At 50.6% G+C, this 11290-nt stretch overlaps 4 protein-coding genes across 5 annotated transcripts in view; 3 read left to right on the plus strand and 1 right to left on the minus strand.

Moving 5' to 3' along the window:
* The first annotated feature begins 114 nt into the window (after positions 1 to 114).
* On the plus strand, positions 115 to 1233 carry PPTG_00490 (hypothetical protein). Its single transcript, XM_008891885.1, has one exon. The coding sequence runs from the start codon at positions 135 to 137 to the stop codon at positions 1146 to 1148; it is 1014 nt and encodes a 337-aa protein (XP_008890133.1). The 5' UTR covers positions 115 to 134; the 3' UTR covers positions 1149 to 1233.
* Positions 1234 to 1761: 528 nt separating this feature from the next.
* On the plus strand, positions 1762 to 6890 carry PPTG_00491 (hypothetical protein). Its single transcript, XM_008891886.1, has 2 exons — positions 1762 to 2999; positions 3068 to 6890. The coding sequence occupies exons 1-2, from the start codon at positions 2074 to 2076 to the stop codon at positions 6768 to 6770; spliced, it is 4629 nt and encodes a 1542-aa protein (XP_008890134.1). The 5' UTR covers positions 1762 to 2073; the 3' UTR covers positions 6771 to 6890.
* A 63-nt stretch (positions 6891 to 6953) lies between these two features.
* PPTG_00492 lies at positions 6954 to 9883 on the plus strand. Of its 2 annotated transcripts, XM_008891887.1 has the most exons (6): positions 6954 to 7440; positions 7510 to 7541; positions 7598 to 7748; positions 7813 to 8325; positions 8389 to 8470; positions 8546 to 9883. In XM_008891887.1, the coding sequence occupies exons 1-6, from the start codon at positions 7003 to 7005 to the stop codon at positions 9784 to 9786; spliced, it is 2457 nt and encodes an 818-aa protein (XP_008890135.1). In that variant the 5' UTR covers positions 6954 to 7002; the 3' UTR covers positions 9787 to 9883. The 2 variants fall into 2 exon arrangements, with proteins under 2 accessions (XP_008890135.1, XP_008890136.1); XM_008891888.1 differs by having other exon boundaries at positions 6954 to 7541.
* Positions 9884 to 11132: 1249 nt separating this feature from the next.
* PPTG_00493 (hypothetical protein) overlaps positions 11133 to 11290 on the minus strand; it is a gene marked incomplete at both ends in the record, with an annotated part of 1412 nt that continues 1254 nt past the window's right edge. The window contains one exon of the mRNA XM_008891889.1: positions 11133 to 11259. Coding sequence (XP_008890137.1) covers positions 11133 to 11259 — 127 coding nt within the window. The remainder of the gene's footprint in view (positions 11260 to 11290) is intronic.

The raw sequence follows: 11290 nt of genomic DNA on the forward strand, positions 1-11290 counted from the left end.
CTTGCAAAAATACTGTCATTCATGATGGTGGATGAAGCCCGTATTATGAAATGGTGTAATCTTTCCACATGATTAATGTTGCACATGGCGTGGTCTGACTTTTTTGCAACTCAAGGTGAAGCAAAGTGAAAGTGATGGCAACAACAGCGAGGCATGGCGGCGGACCTTTATGTGCCCAGGAAGGCCACGAGCACGACCACGCGCACGACCACCATGACGACGAGCTCGACGAGATGGATCTGGCATTTGACCCGACGTTGGCCTCGTGCTGTGAGCGTGACGAACATGAGTACAAGAAGGCCATGAAGCTGAAGGCTGTGCTAACTGCGCACGACCCCACTTCCGGCGCCGTGCGGATGCGCCAGCAGCTGTTCCAGCCGCCGGCGACTGCCCCACCGTACTCTTCGGTGGTCGCTCCTCAAGTTTCACAGCCAAAGCAGTCGCGAGTATCCGATTCAGAGTCGGAATCCGACGACTTCGACGATAGTGACGATGAGTTCGGCATGGAAGCCATGTTGGCCGCTCGTCGCAAGCAACTCGAGCAGCAATTCCAAAAGGCCGCACAGGATGCTGCTGATGGCTACGGAATAGTGCTGGATATAGCGTTATCACAGCTCGTCCTGGAGCTGCAGAACGAACCGGAGGTACCGCGGGTAGCGCTTGTGGTGGACAACGCAGCCGAAGCTCAAGAGTTCTTGCGAGCCATGCGCGGCGAGATAGCCGCGGTAGCACAGCGATTTCTTGGAACAAAGTTCTACGTAGCAGTGGCAACGCGCGACGAAGACACGTTGCGACAAATGCGCTTGGCCTCGGTGCCGGCCTTGGCAGCGTTTCGCCGCGGCGAGCGCGTGGACTCCATCACGCTTGACTCGAAGGCATTGGTCACGGAGCTGGAGGTTCTGTGGGAGGCGCGTTTCTTGCCGTGGCTGACAAAGTGTAACGTATTGACCAGCGAACGTCAATCTTCTCAGAACAATCATAGTAAGTCACGCAGGAAGGAACCTGCGGACGAGGAGGAAAGAGAACGCGAAGGATTCGATTGCGGCGTCGAGGGCTGCCGTCTGCGATTCGGCTACGAACACGAACACGTCGGGACTTCACAACAAACAAAGGACGAGATCGCAGCGTGGCGCCAGAGCTCCACCTAACTTTTAAGGAAAGAGTACCAGCTTCAGAAATTATCAATTAAGTGTGCTCTTCGATGCGTTGTAGCTCTCGGTTGGTATTATCAACCTGCATTAGTGACGCCCCTGATGTGGGCGGAGCTTCCACCTACCTGAGAAAAGCGAAGTGGCAAGTGATTGGTTTCCACGACGCGTCGAATGTGATACAGGCGATCGGATAGAACATTCCGGGTCTCCACACACCTGCCGTACGACAACACGCAGATAGCAGCCAACTTTATATCGAACATTGGCACATTTCTTGTCATCTGCGTGTTGCCATCGGGTTGATACGGAGCCAAATTCGAAGAAGCAGGGCGAAGCAATTTTGTGGCTTTGGTCCACGCCGTGGCGCTACAGTCTGTTGTCCCGCCGTGCCACCATTGATACTAGTCCATCATATCGGCTCTTCGTACGGTGGCGAGTTGAGCTGGTTTGGGTTTGGCCCCCCGTTGTATGGCTTGCAAATGCTGAAGTTGCTTCTGAACTCTAGGTAGCCGGTGGATTTTTTCCGGTCCGAACTGGGGCATACAAATGCTAAGTTCACACACGTCGCAGATCATGGATGTTGAAGCGACACAACTTCTAAATTGTTGCACGCACGTCGAAATGGAGGCATCGTATGGCTCCAAGCCAGCGGCACTCTGACTGTCGCTAGGTTGTCGCGCGAAGCAGAACCCAGAGCCGCACTTATCAGAGCCGCCGATGATTAAAACACGGGTGGGTTTCTGTGGAAACCAAACCGGCCATTGCCAGGGATAAGGTCAGAGTGAACGTCACTTCAACTGACCGATGCCGCGCGGACGCCCCGTAACGTCATTTCCTATTTGGAGGCGCAGTGTGCAAGCCACAAGAAGCCAAGCCAAGGAAAAGACCAACACTCTTTCTTCCTATATTTAACACTAGGGCAATGGTGGAAGAGCCTCAGGACGAGACGAGGAAGCCGGCGCGCGAGCGAGCGAGCTCCGGTATGTTGCGTAAGGAGCTGGACATGCGGCTCACGGCCTACCTGCCCGCCGTGGTGCGGCGTCACGTGGAGAAGCAGGACATGCAGCGTCCGCTCTCCATGCCCACGACCCACCGCACAACCGTCGTGAGCATGTTCGCCGACGTGTCTGGCTTCACAGCCATGACCGAGTCGCTCGCTGCGCGAGGACCCGTGGGCGCAGAGGATCTGGGCAAGCACTTGAACTCGTACTTCGAACAGTTGCTGAGACTCGTGTCCAGCGCCGGTGGAGACGTGTTCAAGTTCGCAGGAGACGCCATGCTCATCTTCTGGCCCGAGAGCAAGGAGGACACGATGGACAGCTTATTACGGCGTGCCCTGCAGTGTGCGCTACGGATCCAGTCGCATCTGCACGAGGCCGAGTTGGCTCGAGGTGTCGTGTTGAGTGTGAAAGTGGGCGTGGGCATTGGCGAGGCCACGATCGCACACCTTGGAGGCGAGAGTGACGGAGCCACGGCTCGCGTTGAGTACGTTGCAGTCGGACCGGCGTTAGAGCAGGCGTTCAGTGCCGAGCACCAGGCTGAAGCGGGAGATGTCATCTGCTCTAGTGAATGCTGGAAGCGCGTTCGTGAGTTCTTTGACGGCGCACCTGTCCGAGGGCATGATGATAACAACAACGACGGCAATTGCTTCCACAAGGTCACGGCAGTGAACAAACCTGTCAAGATTTGCTCCAGACGACCATCATTTACACGCCACGACGCGCTGCTGCATAAACGAATGAAGCAGTATGTTTCTCGGGCTGTATGGCCCTACCTGGACGCACACGATGAGTTTTGGGGCTCCGAACTCAGAGACGTCACTGTATTATTTATCAACCTCGGCTTCAGGTACGCTATTCACTGTTAGATACTCACACACAGAAAGACTGAGGCTTACGTACTGTTTTAACTCACAGTGAGCAGGATCTTGCTCGAATGCTCGGAGCGAAGGAGCTTCAACGACTTCAAGACGCATTTGCCAACGTTCAGAAGTGTGTGTACGACTACGAAGGCACAATCAACAAGTTCCTAGTGGACGATAAAGGCAGCACAGTTATCGCGGCGTTTGGTCTACCACCAGTAACACACGAGAACGACCCGATTCGAGGCATTTTGGCGTCTCTAGCTATCTGTGCAGCACTGGGCAACACTGGTCTCAAGGCTTCAGTAGGTATCACTACTGGTACGGCGTTGTGTGGAGTTGTTGGTCACCAGGGAAATCGACGAGAATACACTGTACTGGGAGATATCGTGAACTTGTCGGCTCGCCTGATGCAACGCGCTAAATCTGAAGGCGGTGGAGTGATCACAGACGCCTCGACGAAAATCTACACGCAAGACGTGCTCCACTTTGAGAAGCGCCCCGAGATTATGGTCAAGGGCAAGAACGAGAGCATCAAAATCCATCGACCATACCCGCGCATGTCAATCCTGATGGACTATCATCTTTCGTCGTCCCAACAGCAAAACCCTCGGATCAAGACCAGTTCCGTAAAGCCCACAGAGGGGATTATAGGCCGCACAGGACGTGCCAACGCGTTGTCGGTGGTAAGTCGTGCTGCTCCGATCCAGAATTTGATGGAAAATATGCATCGCGTGCAAGTACGTGACGCCCAGCGACGACTATCACTGCGTGCTGATCGACAGCGACTACCAGCTGCAGAGCTTGTGGAAAGCGAGAGCTTCGTCGAAGTCCGTGCTACTCTTCTTGAGAAATGTTCGCATCTAAATGCATTCGCACCTGGAGGAGCGTTCGTACTTGAGGGAGACATCGGTGTGGGCAAGACTGTACTGCTTCGATCTGCTCTTGCAAGTCCCGAAGCAGGAGATTACCAGGTTCTGGTCGGTACAGCCAGTCCGTTTGTCACGAAGAAGCCGTATGCTGTCTGGTCGGAGCTCATTACTCGAGGTGCGATGGATTATCTGCAGGGAACCAGTACTGGTCAATCTGAGCCTGCACCTCCGCTATCACCGGACGTAGGCACCACAGCGGACTCGACTCCAAGCCGACTAGCGGAAACGAAACGCAGACAATGTGTGGCGCAATTCGTGAGGCAGAAGATTCGTGAAGGTGCAGCACCCAACACGACGCTAGTACGATATGCGCATCTGCTTAATGCAGTTCTGGACACAGACTTCGACGCTTATCCTGACCCCAGCAATGAAGCAGCCGTGAAGAACGACGATTGCAACAACGAGCTCACTAACCAGAGCGACGAAGACGGTGAAAAGAGTCAACGACATAACGAGGAAGAGTTACGTGCCTGCGGATACGCCTTTGCAGAAAGCCCGGACAGGACTTTGAATGTGAAAGAGGAAGAGATCGCGTCGTGGTTTTTGGGCCTATTGGAGATGGATCTGGCTCAAAAGGAAGAGGCTCGAGCGTCGTTGGATGCTTCGCCTTGTGTGGATACGAGAGAAACCGAGCAAGCCAATGAAGACGAGCAAGAGCCAGAGTGGAGACCCGATGACCTGGATCTCAGCGGCATTCTACTCTTGTGTGCTCTGCACGCCATGTCACGCGACCGCGCCACGGTGTTCTGCCTTGATAGCGCCATGCACATGGACGCAAAATCGTGGGTTCTGGTCACGATCATCGCGAAGTATTTTACGAACTGTTTAGTCGTCGTAGGTACGCGACCACCGAGTTTGGCACTAGGCGAAAACACTGAGAGCTGCTCGTTCCGCAAGCAACTGAGTCTTCTCAAGCGGCTCAAGTCTTCATCCTGTAAATCTCTTGACTCGTTCAGCAGTGGAGAGACTGAGTTGCTGTCACGTCAGATCTTGAAGGTTCCTGTGATCCCCAGTGATCTATTGGCGATTCTCGTGTCTCGCTCGCAAGGAAACCCTCTCTTCCTGCACGAGATCATCGCAGAGATGCAAGAGCAACAAGTGATTAAAGTGGATGACAAGAAAGGAGCTCGCACGTGTGAGCTTCATGTACAGGAGTCATGGGGGGACAAGTCCAAGGCACAGTTCTGCTTTGCTTGTCATGCCAGCTTTGGAAATCCCAAGAAGGACAAGGACAAAGACAAGAAAATCGACGTGGAGAAGGAGATGAACCAGATCACCGACATTGATGTGGCCAAGAAATCCAAACATCGCTGCAAATGCTGCGGCTATTTTTTCTGTGCCGAATGTACTCCCAAAGCTTGCCAAGCAAAGATCCCGGGCAAGTACAGCGAGTCTGTACGTCACTGTCGCACGTGCTACAACTTGTCATCGTCTCGTCGGCCTAGCGGTTCTTCTGTCGGGGCTGCGGCCGGAGCAATCAACGATAAGCGAGCACGAAAAGGCCGCATTCGCTCGATATTTCAGTCTGGAGGTAGTGGAGACCATTACTCATCATCTACATCGTCGAAATCTCCTGCTTTGGCGAGTACCCAGACACTAACGAATCGTATTGCGTTGAGACCACCACGGACCGTCAAGAGTGTACTTACAACCATGTTGGACCAGCTAACATGTTCGCAGCGGATGCTTATGAAGACCGCGAGTGCTATCGGACCAGTCTTTGACAAGGAAATGCTGCGTGGCGTTTGTCCGATCGAGGCTCATCTGTCTCGGTTTTCTCAAGACTTGGAGGAATTGGAGCAATTGGCCATGATCCGAAGAATCGACACGTTCGTTGGAGGTGTGCCTGCATCGTCCAAGGCTCCAGGAGCAACAGGAGCCATCTTGACCCGCAGTCAAACTGCCCCACCGAGTAGCTACTTGAAGGTGAAGTTCGAGTTCAGCCACGGCTTCATGCGCGCTGTCATCCGCGATCAACTTCTCCGAGGTCAATTAGACAAACTCAACGCTCGAGTCGCTGATTTCCGTGAGCAACAGCAGAAGGAATTACGCCACAAGTTTTTCGCCAAGGCGAACGAGAGTCTTTCTCGTCCAATTCCATTGAGTATCCCAGCTCCTAGCGAAGGTGAAATTCGACGAGCACTCACTCCAACTGGAGTTGGAATGGGCAACTCGCGCTCACCAGTGGAAACCCGACGTCAAGAGGTTCGACGCAATTCCCACTCAGGTATTCATCAGGCCAGCGATATTGTGACTGTATCATCCGGTTCTTCGTCCGAGTCGTCAACAACGCAAGCGGTACACGAGAGCGAGTACGACGACGGACTGTTTCATCCTGTTTCCAGACGTCAGATTGGATCGCTAGCTGGTAGACAAGCGACGTTCATTCGCTTGAAGGCAGATCGAGTACTCGTCAAGAAGTACAGCAGCATGTTCTCCCACTTGAAGCTGAAAGGACTCAAGAACGCTCGACAATGGAAGACTCGCTATGCTGTCTTGGAGAGCAACCGCTTGTCACTCCAGCGCGATGAGGACGACCCAATTGGAGACTCCAGCAGGTCTGTATCACTGCAACAAGGTGCTCGACACTGGACGTTGTTGTCTCTGAAAGGTGCAAAAGTGAGTGCGTGTGACCCCGAGGTGGCTGCCAAAGTCAACTGCTTCCAAGTGCAGGTCTCGGAGTGGACGAAGAAAGGAAAAGTGATCAAGAATCAACGACGTTCCTTTATCATCGGCGTCGATAGCGAAGAAGAAGTGGACAACTGGGTCTACATGATTCGATTCGCGATTGAATCGCTGGAAAGTCAACCGGTCGGTTTGCGGTAGTGAATGGGATTGAAGATGGTAGTCCGCTGCCTTGAAATTTGGCGCGGACAGGTAACATTCGTGTAACTTACTTTACGAGTTGTATGAAAACACCTTCAAACGTGAATATTTGTTTGAAAATGTTTGCATTTATGAAATTTTTTTTTCTTGCCTTCTATTGTGATTTTCAAATGTAAATGTTCGGGTACAAATTTGGCGCGAACGGTATTTTTGAAGCTGAAATTGATTGACGATGGCTTCGCCCCAAGGTGACGACGTGGTGGACGTGACGATGGAGGGCGAACGCAGCGAAGAAGAAGAGAAAGAGGAGGAGAACAGTGAAGAGGAAAATGGAGAAGAGGCAGAGGAGCAGGACGTTGTGGAGCTGGACTCAGACGAGGAACAACATCAAGAAGAAGAACACAAACAGGAGGAGAGTGAGGACGAAGTGCAGTTTGTGGGTAGCGTAGAGGCGACAAGTGACCACGATGGGGCAGGGAATGATGGAGTAGAGAAGCAGGAGGAGGACGTGGTGATCGTGGACAGCGGCGAGTCTTCAAACGGTCAGTCTACAAATGACGAGCGATCGAGAGCCAACACAGACGCCGTCATGGCAGCCAATGGATACGTAACACCAGCCACACTGGAAGCAGAGCTCCAGTGCATCATCTGCCAGTATTCCATGTTCAAGGTGAGGAATTTATTCGAGTTGGAGAAGATTTTGAGATACTAACGCTAAGATTCTTGCTCTGTTTTGTAGCCAGTATCCGCGATCTGCGGCCACTCGTTCTGGTAAGTAATAAGGTGTTTGTGTCGACAATATATTTCTCTGACATTTGCTATTGCAGCCGTGTGTGTCTTATGGACTCGTTCTTAACGCGTTCGATCGAGGAGGCACAGTGCCCGATCTGCCGCGTTGATATCCTGCAGCCATTCTCGACAAAAAGATCATTAGCGTCGATATTTTCCGTCAACGTCACGCTGTGGAATCTTGTTCAAGTATGATATATTTAAAAAAATGCAAACTGGGATAACTAACTGATGTCTGCTTGTTGTAATCTAGCTGCTTATTCCGTCGGTTGCTGAGCGAGTTTCTACGTACCAAGAGGAGGAAGAACAGGAATTCAAACAAAAACTCGATCAACTGGACGCCAAGTGGAGAGTATTTAATCTCAGTGAACAAGCAGCGAGATACCATGGAGATCACGAAGAGGAAGATACGGAACCTGCCCGATGGGAAGACGATCATGAAGGACATGACGAGTATCCAGTGGTGAAAGTTGAGAATACTCAGGAAGGGAGCTTGAGCGTTTTGCGGAATATTGTGCTGGACACGAACGATGAGAACGAAGATGGTTATGTGAATATGCGTGTGGGCTTCGCTATTGTGGAATTTCCAAGCATTTTTGAACTGTACAATGAGCACCAGGAGTGCTCCGTGAACGTTATCAAGATGGAGGAGGACGAGGAGATGGCTGACGGGATGCCATTCTTCATGAATGAAGACGGAGATGACGATGGCTTTGTCTGCGGTTCGTACTACAACGAAATCAGCCTCCGCGTCTGTGATGAAGCGGTTCGGGAAGCTGTGTTTTATTGTAATTACCAGCAATTATCTCACCTTTACTATGAATGATAGGGTAACTGCGTGATGGAGAGAACCCGTGGCGCTCAAGGAGGGGTGGTGAGCTTTCCAGGATTGCGTCTTGATGTTCCGGGCGGTACGAACACATTCTCATTAAACCATGAAGAGCTATAGTGTTCTTACTAACCTCTTATGTTCTCGTCTTGATTAGGTATGTACACTTTCCGCTTTTCGGACGATCTTTATGGGCTGAAGCTCAGTATAACCACGCGATTACGCGAGCCACACGAGATCTCAGATACCCCTGTAGCCGACTATGTGGGTCTCATCAACGATGAGGCAAGAGACGCTAGTCGTCGTAATCGAAGGAGAGATCATGACAGCGACAATGAAGACGATTACGACGAAGGGAACGAGTCGGATGATTCGTTCATTGTGGACGATATGAATGTACGCAATGAGCAACCTGTCGGTCGCTTTTCTGATGAGGAGGGTGAAGAGCATTGGCATTACCACAGTGATGACGAAGCAGCGGATGAAGAGAGAGAACAGCGCCACATTAGACGACAGCAAACAGGCCGACGATCAGAACGCGATGTTCAATTCGTCGAAGAGCATGAAGAGGAGGAATTATCTAGCGAGAATGAACACGAGGAAACTCACCGACAGGGCGTAGAAGAGCATGAGAGTGACGACGATGAGGATGAAGTACGACCAGGTCGTCGCAATGCTCGAGTAGTCGAAGAAGCTGCGTTCTCTTCGGATGGAGAGGCTGACGTAGATGCTGTTGAAGAAGAGAAAGATGACGAGCAGCACGGCACCGCTGATGTTGTTCGACCTCGTCGGCAAAACGCGAATAAAATCGTCGATAGTGAGGATGAAGAGGAGGGTACGCCCAACGGCAGCAACGAGGATGAACCGGGGATTCATGTTAGTGATGTCGTTCGAGGGGAACATGATGTACGAGGTAATAATGACGGCGATGAAGCCATTAAAGAGGACGAAGACGATGAAGAGGACACACTTTCTCGAGCTACGAGCCGAAAAGTGAAGCGGGAACAGTGGTTGGAGGACGATGAGTCCGGTGAAGAAGAGGCACAGCCCCACCCAGATGCAACATTCTCTCGTAATGAGGAAGACAGAGTTGATCAACGAAGGCCACGAAAGCGAGCACGAGGCAGACAAGTTCAAATCGTTGACGAAGACGACAGTGATGATGAAGAAGAGCAGATGGAACGCTCTATCATAGCAGCCAATTCCGGATATGCACACGAAGATGAAGACGCTGACGAAGACGACGCCAGCGGTTCGCAGCTCCGACGGGTACATCTTTACGACGAAGAGGACGACGAGCGACACGAATTTGGAGATGCTTTTCAAGAAGACGACGCCCCGGACTACCCGGATGAGGGTGAGGAAAATGACTTTGAAGAAGAAGAAGATAACTACTAGTATTAAGATTTTTGAGCATTACCGGAAACGACAGTGACTTCTTCTCGTTTTGGAAATACAACGTATATTCACGAATTTTATAATACGAATACGAAACTACAGAATCCCTAAGCATTTAGGAGTTATCTTGGCCAAGGGAATGTATCGGTAGAACGAGATTAACATTGGTGATACCTTTAGGTATGGGCAGCCCTCCACCACGAAATGTAAGCTGAACGTTGAGCAAAAATAGCATATTTGAAATATATTTTGGCGTGAGGCTGTCCATGTCATAGTTAAGGGCTATCGGTTTTTCTTTTTGTGTGCGTGTAGAAGTCTAACCTGCTTGGACTCGCGAGGACTTGACATCTGCTGTGCATCCGGCGAGGGGCGTCTCGTGAACCAAAGGAGAAGCGTGACTACGCTGTCGCTTCTAAAGGTTCGTTCATACAATTTGGTACCGTCACCGAAATAAAACAGTATAAACTAGCCCGGAAGGAGTCTAAACGCAGATTTTCAAATATCCAAGAGGAGGTACCTAGAGAAAAACTAGCCGGTTGTGGAATCCATTCATCAACGCATATTTGGTGTCAGTTTTACTCTTACAGATTGTATCGCACCGTGTGCCGTTTAAGCCTGCGAAGCAAGCATTGACACTCAAAGAACAATCCTAGGCTACCCCAAAGCATAGTCTACTTGTAATCGCCGCAGGGTCACCGCACTTTCAAGATGTTGAAAGAGGCAAGTTGAGATTACATATATTTTTTTAATGTAGAAACCACTACCTCTAAAACTACGCGATCTGACCTATTTCGCCGCTTCATTTGCGGCTGATTCAGCCCGTGAACAGCCTACGCGAGTTTGCTAAAATGTAACACTTTATGTGTGTATGGAAAAATACCTGGAAAAAATGTAATTTTGTACCCGATCAAATGGAATTATATAACCTGATTCGTTCTACTACCACGTTGGGTTGGCGTCTCTAATGAAGTTTGGGAATGTGCTGCATGCCAGAAAATTGCTAAACTGTTGGTCTTCACAGAATATGATTAATTGGAGCCAGCTGCATGACAAACGATCGAGCTTTATAGCGACAGTAGGAAAAACCAGAACATCTTAGCAGTTTCAAGAGGGTTTTTTCAACGACATTCAAAAAAATTGGAGATTCTGTTTTGTAGAACATGAAATTAGAGTTGTGCCTCGCAGTTGGGGTTGTGGTCAGGCCTGCCGATTATGGCATTGATAGGCATCTTGGCTACAGTCTGTAGATAAATAATGGTAGCCAATCTGCAGCAAAAGAACATACATAATGAAGTTAGTCAAAGCAAGCAAATAAATAATGAAATATTGGACACGGTCATTTGCATCTATTGGGTAGCGTCGTCAACGGTTTGCGCGTTCCAGTAGCCAGCATTCTGACGCAGGAACAGGATCATTTCCAGCGCGATAGACTGAAGGCTGTGACGCTCTTGACCGAATGTTGTGCGTGCAACACTAAAAAAGCGCTCTGCAATATTTGAGGTCG

The sequence above is a fragment of the Phytophthora parasitica genome (assembly GCF_000247585.1).
Source record: "Phytophthora parasitica INRA-310 unplaced genomic scaffold supercont2.1, whole genome shotgun sequence".
Taxonomy (NCBI): domain Eukaryota; phylum Oomycota; class Peronosporomycetes; order Peronosporales; family Peronosporaceae; genus Phytophthora; species Phytophthora nicotianae.